The following is a 16,782-nucleotide window of genomic DNA, read 5'->3' as shown; positions in this document are numbered from 1 at the left end:
CGCCGAAGCCCAATTTCTGTTCTTATCCTGAAGCAAAGTTCTTAACCTGAAGCACTATTTCTGGCTTAGCGGAGTGTGTAACCTGAAGCGTATGTAACCTGAAGCGTATGTAACCCGAGGTACCACTGTACCAGCATTGCTTTTCCTAGTAGCTGCCTTAAACTACCAATCGTTAAACATATCTGAATGTTTCCCACAGTCTCCAGCTGTATAGGATCCCACTGCAGGGACGTGGCTGCCATATAGCTTTGTCTATGTATGTTGATCGGTAGAGAGGGTTTACGTGCAGAGCTAAGCCTTGAAGGAGACTCCTGGCTCATTGACTTCTGCCCGCTGGCCCAGTCCCTTGGTGAGGGATTCTTCCGCTTTCTAGGTCAGTTTTTATGGGAGTTGGGTATGAGTTATGTAATAGTTTTGTGAGGCCGCAACCGTGATTATGAGCTTAATGATGCTTCAAGCAAACAAACTCTAATGGCTTCCATCAGTGCTTTACAGTTTGCTTCCTGGAGAGGAGTTGCTGGTCAAGTGCAAACGCAGAGCTGGATGCTGGCTAGTATCAACTGGGATTCCATAGATCTTGTAGCACATTAACTTAAGAGCCCAGACCAAGCAGAAGCAGGACAGTTTGTTGTGAAGAATTGCCATGCCTCTGGCACGTAAGGACTAGGTAAAGGGCTCCCTGACCATTAGGTCCAGTAGTGACCGACTCTGGGGTTGCGGCGCTCATCTCGCTTTATTGGCCGAGGGAGCCGGCGTACAGCTTCCGGGTCATGTGGCTAGCATGACTAAACTGCTTCTGGCGAACCAGAGCAGCTCATGGAAACACCGTTTACCTTCCTGCTGGAGCGGTACCTATTTATCTACTTGCACTTTGACATGCTTTCGAACTGCTAGGTTGGCAGGAGCAGGGACCGAGCAACGGGATCTCACCCCGTCGCGGGGATTCGAACCGCCGACCTTCTGATTGGCAAGCCCTAGGCTCTGTGGTTTAACCCACAGTGCCACCCGCGTCCCTCATGTAAGGTCTACAGGATGATAAAGCCCGGCCAGCATTCTGAGGCAATTTGACCAAGCTTGCTCTAGAATAAACTTGTTTCTGTGGGATGTGATCCATGAGAGGCAGTCAAGTACAACATTCCTTGTAATGCTAGAGAAGACATGTGGGGGGATGTTTGGTCCAGCCAGTCGAAACTTCCTGTTCCTCCTGGCTGGAACATCATTCCTTTTGCATGTGATAGAAGGTGGGTGTGACTTTACCTGTCCAGGTAACAAAAGGATGAGGCACGCAGCACTCTCTCTCTTTGGACTTCCTTCTACGTTTGGTCAGCTATTAGCTAGGACTGCTCTACTAGCTCTCAGCTAGCAGAAGCACTGGGATTATTCCCCCATACAGGGTAGATCCCCATGTACATATTTGTAACTAAGTCTGCTTTCAGGAATCCAACTGTGAACTGATGTGAGTAAACTGATTTTATCATCTTTATATAAGATTGTGGCGTCTTTATTCTTTTTAAGAGGGATTCAAGGGAACTTACCAGGAACGTACAATTCAATCTGAGACAGATTGAATTGTATAATAGTGAGAGGCTCGCACAAGCCTGCGACCAGTTATCTGCTGTGCATGAGAAGGGGAATGTAAACTCTGCTAAGTAAAGGAAAACTTGCTAATGCAAGTTAGGAAGGATAATAATAAACTATATATCCTCTCCTGCCACCTTGAGCATTCCCACAGTTTCCTCTTTTCTTGAAATGACTTGGTGTTAATTAACAAGCCATCAAAGCTGGGCTGAGTATAATGAAGCATCTCTTATTGGCTGGAAGCCTTGCTGAAATAAAAAGGGCAGCCTTTCTCAACCGTGAGTCCCCGGATATTGTTGGACTACAACTCCCATCATCCCTGACCACTGCTCCTGCTAGCTAGGGATGATGGGAGTTGTAGTCTGACAACATTGGCTGACTCAAGGGTGATGAAGGCCACTCTAGGGCATAGCTCAGACCATGCACAGATCCCATTTATCTCAATTAGAGTCAACCAGGATGGAGTTTGTCCATTTGCTGTTGTGTGCCCCTCTCAGCCGGCCCAACCTTCACGGGGGACAGAACTATGGGCACTCTTTGCCTCTGTATTTGCCAGGCTATTATGAAATATTATTATTAAATTAAACTGTTAGGTTGCTTTGAAGCTTCTTTTGTATAAAGCGACAAAGAAATGTAATAATTAAGTTTGCAAAGCTAGGAAAGTTGGGGTGGAATAAAAAGGGACACCGTATGCAGCTCTATAATATTTAATTCCTCCCCCCCCCCCGCCTTTCTGCTTGCCAAAATCTCGGCCGTTCACAATAATAACTTTAAAACAGCGATAAAGGCCATGCAGGCATTTAGAATGCACATTGTAGTTTAGCATCAGTAAATTCAATCAACCAGCCTTTGTCTAGCCAGAGGCCATTACAGAAATCCATAAAGAACAACACATTAGAAATATGATAAAACATAAAAAGGATGTAATAACATGGAATATTTTAGTAAAACTAGAGTAATATAGGGCTGCCCCTTTTATCTTTTTAAGGGGGACATTCAGGTGAACAGGGAGAAGGGGGTGGTTTACCGTGGGGCTGGTGGTAGATTCTTATTCCCCCTTTTTAACTTGAGGAGAGGGGCTTACAGTGGTTTACAGGGGTTTCTTACATTTTTTGTGGGGGTAAGTTATTTTATTTCTTAAATCAAAGCAATATATATCTATGTCTGCCTGTCTGCCTGCCCATCTATCTTTTTGACAAGATCAAACATCAACATTCTTTCCAATTTAAGGATTTTAAAAGTAAAATTAATTTTATTCAAATATGCTGGGTCGTGAGAGGGACGCGGGTGGCGCTGTGGGTAAAACCTCAGCGCCTAGGACTTGCCGATCGTCAGGTCGGCGGTTCGAATCCCCGCGGCGGGGTGCGCTCCCGTTGCTCGGTCCCAGCACCTGTCAACCTAGCAGTTCGAAAGCACCCCCGGGGGCAAGTAGATAAATAGGGACCGCTTACTAGCGGGAAGGTAAACGGCGTTTCTGTGTGCTGTGCTGGCTCACCAGATGCAGCTTTGTCACGCTGGCCACGTGACCCGGAAGTGTCTTCAGACAGCGCTGGCCCCCGGCCTCTTAAGTGAGATGGGCGCACAACCCTAGAGTTGGACACGACTGGCCCATACGGGCAGGGGTACCTTTACCTTTACCTTTATGCTGGGTCGTAATGTTTTTTCACAGAAAGATTACATTATTTCCTCCCAGAATGACTTTCCTAAAAAAATAAATAAATAAATAAATAAATAGGTAAAGCTAAAGGACCCCTGACAGTTTAGTCCAGTCGCGAATGACTCTGGGGTTGCAGCACTCATCTCACTTCACAGGCCGAGGGAGCTGGCGTTTGTCCACAGACAGTTTTTCTGGGTCATGTGGCCAGCATGACTAAGCTGATTCTGGCGAAACCAGAGCAGCGCATGGAAACGCTGTTTACCTTCCTGCCAGAGTGGTACCTATTTATCTACTTGCACTTTGATGTGCTTTTGAACTGCTACTCTGAGGGTTATGTCTGTCACTTTAACACAGGAAGGCCAGTGTTAACATAACACCAGTGGGAAATGACCATGATACTTTCTTAAGGTAAGGGATTACTTTAACACTCTCTTACTTTTCCAAGTTTCTACCATGGAGAAATACAGTATATATTAGATGCATACAAAGCCAGTATCTGTAAGTCTAAGTGGGTATTGGCCAAGCAATTGGTGTAGCAAATAAATGCATGCATTTATATACACAGCCATGTGAACTTAGCACTGACAGGTTGCTTGTGACAGGAGAAACATTTTTTCCTTGCCAATGAAAATTAGTAAATGAATAGAAAGAGAACCTACCCATGTGACACTGACACAAAAACCTTGCGCACACACTGTGTAAAAGAATTAAAGTTTACTACCCCCCTACTACCCCCGATCAGAAGGTTGGCGGTTTGAATCCCCGCGACGGGGTGAGCTCCCGTTGCTCGGTCCCTGCTCCTGCCAACCTAGCAGGTTCAAAAGCACATCAAAGTGCAAGTAGATAAATAGGTACTGCTCCGGCGGGAAGGTAAACAGCGTTTCTGTGCGCTGCTCTGGTTCGCTGGACCGGCTTAGTCATGCTGGCCACATGACCCGGAAGCTGTACGCCTGCTCCCTCGGCCAGTAAAGAGAGATGAGCGCCGCAACCCCAGAGTCGGTCACGACTGGACCTAATGGTGAGGGGTACCTTTACCTTTACCTTTTACCCCCCTGCTCTCTCCATAGCTCTCACTCCACTCCTCTCTTCTCCCCCAGCCTTGATTTAAAATCTGAGATTTTGATTTAAAATCTGTGGTTTGTGCATTTCTTTTCTTTTTTTAATTTTTATTTATAACGTAAAGCCCCACCCCCCGATACAGAAATCCGCCCTCATTAAACGTGAACGTAACATACAATGAGCATAACATACAACAATACAAACAACCAAATAAAAGACTTCCTTTATCCTGTATCTGGCCTCCTTATTTACTTCTTATAAGCTATTTCCTTTATGAATAATTATTAAGATTTTTCTAGTTATAACTTAAATAGCCACAAAGTCTCCTGCAGACATTAATCGAAACAAGTCCAAGTATGCATTTTAGGGCACTGTTTTGTGAAGTATTCTCTGCATTTCCCCCGTGCTTTTTGAAACTCTTATCTTGTGTGATCCCTAGTTGCCTCTGTTAATCTAGCCAGTTCAATATACTCTAACAGTTTGTCTTGCCACTCCTTTTTTGTTGGCACAGTTTCTTTTTTCCAGTTTTTAGCAACTAAGATCCTTGCTGCTCCTGTGGCATAGAGGAATATTTTCTGATCTTCTCTTGCTATACCTGTGTCCGTTATCCCTAGTAGAAAAGCTTCTGTATTTTTCATAAAGTTATACTTCAACATTTTTTTTAAGCTCATCATATACTATGTTCCAGAAGCTTTTGGTTTTTTCACAGGTTGTGGTTTGTGCATTTCAATTTAGGGCTGAGCCAAATATGGAACAGCGTTCACAAACCACTTTGTAACGTCTCCTTACTCTTTCATCAGGACTTTGTATCGCGTCTGGAAGAATACCGGAGAAATGGTCAAGAACTGTATGCGCTTTTGTGCAAGGACCATGCTGAGGTAGGAAACCCCAGCCTCATTTTTCTGCTCCTAGCCAAATGAGGGTTGGGCACATGGGCTACTATTCAGCAAGGGAAGAGTTGTGTTTTGAACATAGCATTGGTACATTTGCAGTTTTTTGGGCAACCTAAACACAAAACATCAAGGGCGGCAGAACATCACTGAGTTTTGGGAGACCATCCAGCATTGCTGAGCAACATGGACTCAGAAGTGCAGGTGTCATTGGTCTGATGTTTAGTTGAATAAAAAGCGGAAGCAAGGGCTGATCTCTGCAGATTAGTGAAGGGTGAAAATCTATCAGTTTCCCTCAGTTTCTCTGTTTGGTGATCTCCCCTGCCCCCAATGCTGTTGACAAAAGAGTTTTTCCATCCTTAAGTTCAGTTTGTCCCATTTCCACATCACCTTGCAAACATTATTTTAAGATTGGCACAGAAATTTTTATACAGTGGTACCTCGCAAGACGAATGCCTCGCAAGATGAAAAACTCGCAAGACGAAAGGGTTTTTTGTTTTTTGAGTTGCTTCGCAAGACAAATTTCCCTATGGGCTTGCTTCGCAAGACAAAAACGTCTTGCAAGTTGGTTTCCTTTTTCTTAAAACCGTTAATACCCAGGGTGCATTAGAGGTGCAGTTGCGACTTGACTTCGAGGAGAAACTCATAGCACGCGGTGTGGTAGCCTGCTGGAGAATGTTGGGGCCACTTCTTAAAATTACTGCAGACTTAATACAGTGGTGCTTCGCAAGACGAAAAATTCGCAAGACGAAAAAACTCTCAGAACGAATTAATTTCGTCTTGCGAGGCACCACTGTATATGCGTTTTTTGCTAGCAATTGCCGCTAAAATGCATTTTCAGTGCTATGCACATTTTTTGTGCGTGCTTCCCCTAATATATAACACTTTTGTTGCTGGATCAAAACATTCTCGGAAGTGCAAAATTTCAAGGGGTGCTGCACTTCATTTTCCCTACTGGTTTGAGAAGTGTGTTTTAGGTAGGTAGGCATTAAAATGGAAAGCAGTTTCTTCTCCATTCATACTACAGCGTAATGTAAGGGACTCCTTTGCAGGCTTCATTTGACAGACCTAACCGTACGTGCTTTTTTACACCCAAAATGGGTTAAGGGCAGCTATGTTGGTTTACTCACCTCTATTTGCACCAGTGGGTAGATTAGAATTTGGACCACGTACTGCTCACACACTCCCCTGCTTGGTGGGAAAGGAATGTTTTTTCCCCTTTTAAGTGCAGTAAGTATGTGATTTTTCTAACGAAATATTCTACATAGGAACATATAATAGTTGATAGGAATGGCTACATTAATTGTGATTGACAAGCCATTAATCGATGACTCCTTTTGCATTTAATACATTTACTAGAAAAACACCATATGCATGCATATTTGATTTTTTTAAAAAATATATATAGAATTACTGGGTTTTCCTCTGTTGATTGTAATTATTTGATTGCTTGCAATAAACTGAAGATGATAGTGGTGCGGCAAAACAATTTAATACAAAAACTCTCAATGAAATGTAAATGGTTGTTACAAAAAGGGGTTGTTGTTTTTTTAAGTTGCTTGAGCCTGGAAAGCTGCTGAAAGTCCAAGCAGACTGACGGACAAATTGTGTGACCTTATCTAAGGCAGCGTCTTGCACCACTGGAGGTCGCAGGGCTGCAACCTCAAACCTGAACCTAACTTCTGGAGCAAGGGGCGGGGAAATCTTAATAGTGGGGAAGGGGTCCTGTTTTATGCCTCCTGAAACATTCCTGTATAGTGCAGGGAAACTGCACCAGTTCCATATTTGGGGGGACATGAACTGTAGGAGAGAAATCTGAGATAGGAAGGTGCTCTCACAGTGTACCTGAAGTAACATCTTTACCCCCATCGTTCAGCCCGGAAACCTATGGCCTTCTGGCAGTTTCCTCGCTGTAAGAAGCGAAGCTACAGGGAACCAGGCAGAGGGCCTTCTCGGTAGTGGCCCCTGCCCTGTGAAACACCCCCCCATTAAATGTCAAGGAGAGAAAGAACTACAGTGGTACCTCGGGTTGCAGACACTTCAGGATACAGACTCCGCTAACCCAGAAATAGTACCTCGGGTTAAGAACTTTGCTTCAGGATGAGAACAGAAATCGGGCTCCGGCAGTGTGGCAGGCCCCATTAGCTAAAGTGGTACCCCGGGTTAAGAACAGTTTCAGGTTAAGAATGGACCTTCAGAACAAATTAAGTTCTTAACCCAAGGTACCACTGTACATAACTTTTAGAAGACACCTGAAGGCAGCCCTTTATCGGGAAGTTTTTAATGTTTGATGTTTTGTTATGCTTTTCTATGTGTTGGAAGCTGCTCAGAGTGGCCAAGGCAACCCAGTCAGATGAGTGGGGTATAAATAATAATTTTTTTGTTATTAATTATTATGTGGCTACATATGTACGGCATACAAACTTTTCTGCTTCTCGTAGCCTAGGTTTCCGTGGTAAAGGTCTCCCACTTCAGCAGCCCGATGAAATCTTCGAATAAACAAACTGGAACGTGTCCAGAGGAGGGCAACCAAAATGGTCAAAGGCCTGGAAACAATGCCTTATGAGGAACGGCTAAGGGAGCTGGGCATGTTTAGCCTGGAGAAAAGGAGGTTAAGGGGTGATATGATAGCCATGTTCAAATATATAAAAGGATGTCACATAGAGGAGGGAGAAAGGTTGTTTTCTGCTGCTCCAGAGAAGCGGACACGGAGCAATGGATCCAAACTGCAGGAAAGAAGATTCCACCTAAACATTAGGAAGAACTTCCTGACAGTAAGAGCTGTTCGACAGTGGAATTTGCTGCCAAGGAGTGTGGTGGAGTCTCCTTCTTTGGAGGTCTTTAAGCAGAGGCTTGACAACCATATGTCAGGAGTGCTCTGATGGTGTTTCCTGCTTGGCAGGGGGTTGGACTCGATGGCCCTTGTGGTCTCTTCCAACTCTATGATTCTATGATTCTATGATTCTATGAAATGTAAGAAAACCAAGCTGAGTTGTTTTGAGTGTTTTGAGTCTTTCTTTGCAGAGGTTAATGTGTGGGTACAACAAATCTGCAAAAGCCTGGGCAGACCTTGAGGAGCAGCTGGTTCGGAGAGGAGGCCCATGGGCGTCTGTCTTAGCCCCTTCTACTTCAAGGTGGATCCTGGATGGATACGAAGGCCCTTCCCGGATGAGGAAGAGGGTTTGGCTCAGAGTCACCTATCATACAGCTGTGTCAACAAGGAACAAGGTGACATGCTGTGGGGGCAACAAGTGGGAATTATCTTCCATCAGTAATGGCCTTGTAAGACTAATCATGAGGGGCAGCTCTTCCCTCTAGAACGTTGGCACCTACAGTCAAACGTCTGTTGTCGAATGTAATCCGTTCCGGAAGCCTGTTCTGCTTCCAAAATGTTCAACGACCGAAGCACAGCTTCCAATTGGTTGCAGGAGCTTCCTGCACTCAAGCTGAAGTCGTGTCGGACATTCAGCTTCCGAAAAAAGTCTGAAAACCGGAGCATTTACTTCCGGGTTTTCGGCATTCGGAAGCCAAAACGTTCCAATACAGGGGTGTTTGGGATCCGAGGTTTGCCTGTACAGTCATACCTCATGTTGCATCCACTTCAGGTTGTGTTTTTTCAGGTTGCGGACTGCCAACCCCCCCGAAGTACCGGAATGGGTTACTTCTGGGTTTTGGCAGTTGCACATGCGCAGAAGCGCTGAAGCACAACCCGCATGTGCGCCGACGCGCAGATGCGGGTTGCAAACGTGCATCCCGCACTGATCACGTTCACAACCCAAGCGTCCACTGTACTTCTCTTGGTTCACTTGCATATTATCAGAAGCCTTGAAATAAACTCGGACGGCTTATCAGGGGTCCTCCATCTGGCGGATGTTGCCGCAGAAGAGCAGGCTCTGTATCAGCTTAATAAATGTGCTGGCCCTGAGGGTTAACCATGCGGCGAGGTCCGAGTGCAGTCCGAGGTCGAGGGTGCGGTATGGAGGCTGTCCGTCAAAGCTGAAGCTGGGTCCAAGGCAGGGAGTCGGGTGGGGTCAGGAACTCTGGCAGAAGAGCAGGACAGGGTTCAGGCAGGAACAGGTTACCAACAATGTTGCTCCCGCAACCTGGGACTGGGGCTGGCTGGCTTTTATCTGCCCCGAGGCATAGGGTGGCCCCGGTCCACAGGTGACTCGCCTCTCCTGGCCTGGAGGCGAGCACTCCTCCTGTGAGAACTTAGTTCCCTCCGCCTCTCTGCCCTGAGCCTCTGCAGCTCAGGAGAGGCTGGAGGGTTACCGGACCCAGAGGCAACCTCAGCTTCCCCTGACGGGGCTGAGAGTGGAGCACCTGCAGGCAATGGGTCCTCCGTCACCTCAGGAGCCAGAGCAGACTCAGCTGGTGCCTGCACCTGAGGATCCAGCACAGGTGAGGACCCTTCAGGCTCAGACCCCAGCCCCGGCTCAGCTGGTTCTGGAGGCAAGGAATCCTGTGCAGGCTGGGATTCCACAGGTTCAGCCTCCGAGTCTGAATCCCAGGCCATTACAATAAACCATGGCTTGTTGGGGAGAGAATGATATCATGCCCGCAATCTCCACCCTCCTCCTTCCTCCTTTCATTCATTGACTTCCATGCTTCCATCATGGTCTCATTATAACACTTAAATCAGGGTTTCCCTGCTGTCTCCAGCTGTTTTTGGACTACAGTCCCCATCATCCCTGACCACTGGGTCCTTCTCGCTAGGGATGATGGGCGTTGTAGTCCAAAAACAGCTGGAGACCCAAGTTTGGGAAACCCTGGTGATCTCAAAATGGGAGTAGATAAATCCATGTGTGATAAGCCCCGTCAGTGGCTGGTGCTAGTAATTGTATGGAACCTTCATGTTCAGAAGCAGTGGGCTTTTAAGTACCAGATGCTGTGGACAAATAAAAAGGAAAGATTGACCACCTGCATGCCTTGCTTTATCATGGAGGGCACTTTGGGCGGTTCATGGAAGGCGATACTCAGACCAGAGTTCCAGTTTGATGTAGAAGTGTGTTGATCTTCCTGTTTTTCCCCCATTTCAGTTGCATGATCAGGCTCATCAGCTGCACGACAGCACATTTGCTGTAACCCCGGAGGAAAGCCAAGGTAATATTCCAGGGCTGATGGCTCCATGAGACAACTCTGGTAATGTATGGAAAGAACAGGCAGACAGGCAGGCACCAATCTGATTCCGAAACATCAGTTCGTGTTGGACATTTGATTGCTTTCACAACAATATATCAGGCCACGATGAAATGAATTCATGAAAAAGAGTGAATTAATATAAGTTTTGTCCGAGTTATTTGATCAAGATGACACCTTGTCTTGTAAATGCCATTGGAAGGACCTGGTGCAGTTTGCTAGCTAAGCAAGAGAGCTGTGGTAGAATAAAGGTAAATGTAAAGGGACCCCTGACCATTAGGTTCAGAGCCTAGGACTTGCCGATCAGAAAGTCGGCGGTTCAAATCCCCCATTGGGGTGAGCTCCCGTTGCTCGGTCCCTGCTCCTGCCAACCTAGCAGTTCGAAAGCACGTCAAAATGCAAGTAGATAAATAGTTACCACTCCGGCGGGAAGGTAAACGGCGTTACTGTGCGCTGCTCTGGTTCACCAGAAGCGGCTTAGTCATGCTGGCCACATTGACCCCGGAAGCTGTACGCCGGCTCCCTTGGCCAATAAAGCGAGATGAGTGCTGCAACCCCAGAGTCGGCCACGACTGGACCTAATGGTCAGGGTTCCCTTTACCCTTTATATACTTGAGCATTCAAACTATAGCTAAATAAAGTTGGAGGGAATTCTGAACATTGTAAATAAAGATAGGCAATGAAGGTTCCAGGCGAGTCTTCTTGGGGAGAGCATTCCACATAAGAGGAACCACCGCAGAAAAGGCCCCGTTCTTGTGTTGCCACCCTCTGGACTTTTTGTGGAGGAAGCACACAAAGAAGGGGCTCAGATGATGCTTTCAGGGTTTAGGTCAGTTATGGTTATGGAAGGCATTACATATACTAGCCTTGTGTAGAGCAACTTGCCAAATACCATAGTGAAGGCTGGGGAGCAGAAAGAGATCGCTCTCTTTCTCATGTGCCCACTTCTTTGATTTCTCTGCTAGCTGCAAAGGAAGGGACACTATTTTCTCTGACCATCAGCCTAGAAATGCAGTCTTCCTCCAACTGTCCACTTGGTATAGGGCATTTAAGAAAAAATACTAGTCTTCCAATTTTGACTATGAAGAAGGGACTTGCCCTCTTGGAAATGCAAGCTACTATGGTGGCTAGTAAGTTTGTTGGGCTTGTTTACAAGGCAAACACAACTATTTCTTAGCCATTTATTATTTACTGTAAACATTCTGCCATTGATGCTTTCTTTCCTACTGATACAGGAGAGCAAAAGCTAAATGGAAGAGAAGGAGAGATGGATTGTGGGCAGTTGACATTCTTCCCTGCCCTGCATGAAAGTTTCCAGTCGGAAGAATTTTTGGAAATGTGCGCAGAGCGGAAAATCATCCTGCAAGAGTTTGTACAGGATGAAAAGGTACCATCAGTTGATTCTGGGGAACTTTTGTTTTGCACATCACTGTTCCCAAATGGGTGGTGGGGTGTAATTTGGTGCAGAGAAGTGGAACAAAAAAGCACCTCAGATTCTGTTGAGGCCTAGACTAGACCATGGGTAGACAAACTAAGGCCCGGGGGCCGGATCCGGCCCAATCGCCTTCTCAATCTGGCCCGCGGACGTTCCAGGAATCAGTGTGTTTTTACATGAGTAGAATGTGTCCTTTTATTTAAAATGCATCTCTGGGTTATTTGTGGGGCATAGGAATTCGTTCATTCCCCCCCTCCAAATATATAGTCTGGTCCCCTGCTAAAAAAGTTTGCTGACCCCTGTCACTAGACCAAACAGTTATCTTGTGGTAACTCTATCCTTTGACTTGAAAGAATAGATGGGGATGACACGATACAGGCTGTTTTCAGATTGTTGCTAGTTTGTGGATGTTACTCAGTTATATACCGGCCAACTCAGGTTGCACAAAGTGAATTTCATGCCCTTGTACAACAAACCTGCTTCCAGGAGGGGGGAAAAACCACACATACTTTTTGAGGTGAAAAAACTGGTGGGGAAATGCACTGCAAAACTTAGGTTATTGATTAGGGCTGGGTGATATATTGATATATCATCCAAAACTGGTTTGAAGTCCATATCAGTTTCATAATTTTTGACCTGGCAATATATCGTGAATCATGATGTGTGTGAGTGTTTGTGTGTGCTATGCAATAATCACAATTCAGGAAAAACCATGAATCCAGCTAATGCCATCCTTATTTCAGGCATCGTGATATATCAGTATATTGCAGAGTTTAGCTGGTGATACATGTATGTCAGGATGTTCGAAACCAGATATTGCCCAGCCCTGTTATTGCTTGCAACATCATATGCAGGGCAGGATTTAGGTTTGATGAGGCCCATAGCTACTGAAGGTAATGGGGCCCTTTATACGTCCAGCTGTCCTTTGTCAACAACAAATTGTTGCTTTTTTGTGTTGAATATATGCTATATAGTATTTTATGGACCTAATAGGTATCTAAAGCCATTTGCACATGTTGCCATGCAACCAGTCCATGCAGAATGTAGGCACCGTATATATAGGTAAAGGGACCCTTGACCATTAGGTCCAGTCGTGGCCGACTCTGGGGTTGCAGCACTTATCTTGCTTTATTGGCCAAGGGAGCCTGCGTACAGCTTCCAGGTCATGTGGCCAGCATGACTAAGCTGCTTCTGGCGAACCAGAGCAATGCACGGAAACGCCGTTTACCTTCCCACCGGAGCAGTACCTATTTATCTACTTGCACTTTGACATGCTTTCGAACTGCTAGGTTGGCAGGAGCAAGGACTGAGCAACAGGAGTTCACCCCGTTGCGAGGATTCAAACCGCCGACCTTCTGATCAGCAAGTCCTAGGCTCTGTGGTTTAACCCACAGCACCACCCGCATCCTATATATAGAAATGAGCAAACCAGTGATATTTTAGGGAGCAGGCTAGCAGGTGGGGCCCATGACTTACATTATAGGAGCCTACACAACACAAAACACTGTTGCTGTATGTAGGTTTTGTTTGTTTGTTTTTTATCTTAAATTTTGGAAATGTACATCCAGGGGTTTTTTCCCTTTAATTTTTTTGGGGGTCCCCAAGAGAGTGGGGCCCTAAGCTATGACTTGTTTAGCTTATATGTAAATCCAGCACTGATCATATGACTTCCCTTCAGACGATTCAGAACGATTGCTCAAGAAACAGCTCATTTGCTATTGACTTGAATGCGTCTCCACGTGAAAAAACTCCGCACATAGAAAGTTAGATGCTAGGGAGAAGTGTTCTCTTTGATGAGCTAGTTTTCCATGTATAAGAACTGAGGGGAGCATTCAGACAGGGTCCTCTGCCTTCAGCTGTTCATAGTACAGTATGTTTATGTTGGACTTGCAATTAATAATGTACTCGTACAACCTATTACTGCCTTTACCATGGCATTGGTGAGGAAATTACAACCTCCCCCCCCCCAATATATATTCTTCATTAACTGCAACTTTATATAATGGCATTTTGTCACTGTAGCAGTGCCTTTCAGAAATGTTAAGGAACACTGTTGGGCCGATATGTTCATCAGTCAAACAAGGTCCTCTGAAAGTGATATATGTTTGCTTGGACTTTAGGTTTCTTGTAGATCGAGACAACACAATTAAGCTGTTCCCAACAGTGTAACCTCAGTGAGACAGGTTTTGCTTGCCTTGGCACATGTAATGTTGCTACCCATGTTCCACACGGCTTTGTTCCTCTGTGTAACTCCACAGGAAGCCACAAGACATGCCAGAAGCATTCTTTTAGCAACAGCTAAGTCGATACAAATTTTAGAAAGCTGCAGGAGGTAACATTAGCCGTTATATGCTCAGTTAGCATGCTAATTCAGTTAGTCTGCTGGCCACAGAGCAGGAACAAGCTCTCTCACAGCACTGCTCCTTGATAATCACCTCTTCCGTACCAAATTGCTTGCGCTGGCTTCTGAAACAGTTTGATTCTCTAAAAATGTTGTTGTATGTGGAACTGCACACTTTGGGTTTTCGCAGAGATGGGCAAATTCTCGACGGCCGTAATTACTTTTGGGAGTGTTTGCATTAGGAAAGAGATAAACCAAATGGATCAGCTTCTTGCACTCTAAAGAACCTATGTTTCTCTGTGAACCTGTGTTCACGCATTAACCTCACGTAAACATGCTTGATTTTCTTAGGATCGGGTCCTAAGATACCTCAGATGCTGGGGTTCTGAAATGTCTCTGTGCCGTTGTGTATGGTTGAAAAATAACTCCCTCTTTCCCATAGAAGGAATTAGCAGAAGAAAAGCAAAGTATCTGGAGAACGATTGAACGGGAAAGATAAAGAAGGGATGGGAAATAAGAACCACATTGTTTGCCCAGTCGAGATCAAGGAATATACTGAGATTGTGTTATTTCCAAGCTAAAGTCAAATCATAAAAACTCATTCAGTGTTTTGTGTGGAACTGCCTTCAAAAATGTTCCAGAAACTTCAGTTGGTATGAATCACTGCTTGAATATTTAACTGAGACCAGGCATTACAGTGGTACCTCGGGTTACATACGCTTCAGGTTACATACGCTTCAGACTCCGCTAACCCAGAAATATTACCTCAGGTTAAGAACTTAGCTTCAGGATGAGAACAGAAATTGTGCTCCGGCAGCACGGCGGCAGCAGGAGGCCCCATTAGCTAAAGTGGTGCTTCAGGTTAAGAACAGTTTCAGGTTAAGAACGGACCTCCGGAACGAATTAAGTACTTAACCCAAGGTACCACTGTATGTTCATATTACACCAGTACAAAATAATTAATATGCATAAATAAAGATCCTGAAAGTGTCTATTCCCAGCGGTAATTAATTTCTAATTAGAACTGATGCACTTTTCCAGTTATATATGTACATTTAAATGAAAGATACATATAAAACTCTACCTCCATAATGTCAAACTTTTAAAAATACATTTTAAAAAACCTTTCTGGCTACTGCCATTAACCATGTTTCTACAATGGCAATGAATGGAAAGAGTTTTTCCTTTTCTTTTTTGGAGGGATATCATTCTTTACCCAAGATTAACTCGATAGTCTTACGATATAATACTACAAATCTCTTTCACAAAAAAATAAAAGAAAATACAGCTGCAAAAGCATTTTTGCTCTATTTGAAAGACTAACTTATTAAAAACCAAGTTCATAAAATGACACCACGAGGGGGTGTGTCCTGATACTAATGGCTCCGCCCACGGCTGTTACATCACACCCACCAGTGCTCCATAGTAGGATGTACTCACAGAAAAAAATGTTATATTCCAGACAGTGAGTAGGAAGACAGTTTCAGTTCTGCTTGGAATTTACAACCGAAGAGCAATGATTGGCTAATACTAATTGCCACCCATCTGAAAGCAGCCCGTTTTCAATTATATATTGAAACTGTATATAATCTTGTACCAACAAAATTAGGACATGTCTTTAATATCAGACGTATGTCACTTAAATCCTTTCTTTTTTGCATCTCTGAATGAATTGAGCAATCCATTGCTCATTGCCCCGAGAAATATCTTTGGTGGTAATTATTCAATTATTTCATGTCACCTTTGCATCACTGAATAATTATTCTAGTAACCAATGAACTTGTTCTGTGTTCTGCTCTGAGAAAAGGCAAGTTTAGTTAATCTATGTTAATTTCAGGCTCTACGCTGCTTCATTAGGTAACAACACTATTTTCCCTGGGGGCACCTTTATAAAACTACCTCATTTGTGTCCGAGCTTGGATGCTTGTTGGGGAAGAGAGAGAGAGAATGATTGAGACTCTGAATGTGTTCATTGACTTTGCGTCAGTTGAGTCGATTCAATATGGCTTGAGAACTGCCAAGTTGGTTGTGCAGGATTCCAGTCCTCCAAGGACTCAAGTGCTAGATATGTTCTAAGGTAAAGGTAAAGGGACCCCGGACCATTAGGTCCAGTCGCGAACGACTCTGGGGTTTAGGCGCTCATCTCGCTTTATTGGCCGAGGGAGCCGGGGTACAGCTTCTGGGTCATGTGGCCAGCATGGCTAAGCTGCTTCTGGCGAACCAGAGCAGCGCACGGAAACGCCGTTTACCTTCCCGCCGGAGCGGTACCTATTTATCTACTTGCACTTGACGTGTTTTCGAACTGCTAGGTTGGCAGGAGCAGGGACCGAGCAACGGGAGCTCACCCCGTCGCGGGGATTTGAACTGCCAACCTTCTGATCGGCAAGCCCTAGGCTATATGGTTTAGACCACAGTGCCACCCGCGTCCCTAGATATGTTCTAGTTGTGCTCTGGAAAAGTCCTACGAGATCCCTTCATCTGTCATGGAATTCTACTCAGTATTGATCCAGAGCAGATTCCAATGTATAGTTAGTAGAGTAAAAACTTAAACACGTTGCAGGATTCCCCAAAAATAGACCAGAGGCAATTGTGTTTCATCCAGCAGAGCTTTATTGCTCCTGAAGGCAAATAAGCATAATGGTCACAAATCCAATATATTCAGGATTGGCACAGTCCATAAGAA

At 44.9% G+C, this 16,782-nt stretch overlaps 1 protein-coding gene across 1 annotated transcript in view; it reads left to right on the top strand.

Annotated features, from left to right (window-relative positions):
• The window catches only part of WDFY4 (WDFY family member 4), a 174,189-nt gene that overhangs the window by 89,131 nt on the left and 68,276 nt on the right, over positions 1–16,782 (top strand). Inside the window, exons 37-40 of the mRNA XM_053387394.1 lie at positions 5,095–5,172; positions 8,209–8,485; positions 10,046–10,050; positions 11,501–11,710. Of these exons, the coding sequence (XP_053243369.1) occupies positions 5,095–5,172; positions 8,209–8,485; positions 10,046–10,050; positions 11,501–11,710 (570 nt within the window). The remainder of the gene's footprint in view (positions 1–5,094; positions 5,173–8,208; positions 8,486–10,045; positions 10,051–11,500; positions 11,711–16,782) is intronic.

Source organism: Podarcis raffonei, chromosome 5 (assembly GCF_027172205.1).
Source record: "Podarcis raffonei isolate rPodRaf1 chromosome 5, rPodRaf1.pri, whole genome shotgun sequence".
Lineage (NCBI taxonomy): Eukaryota > Metazoa > Chordata > Lepidosauria > Squamata > Lacertidae > Podarcis > Podarcis raffonei.
This window is presented reverse-complemented; position numbering and strand designations above follow the sequence as displayed.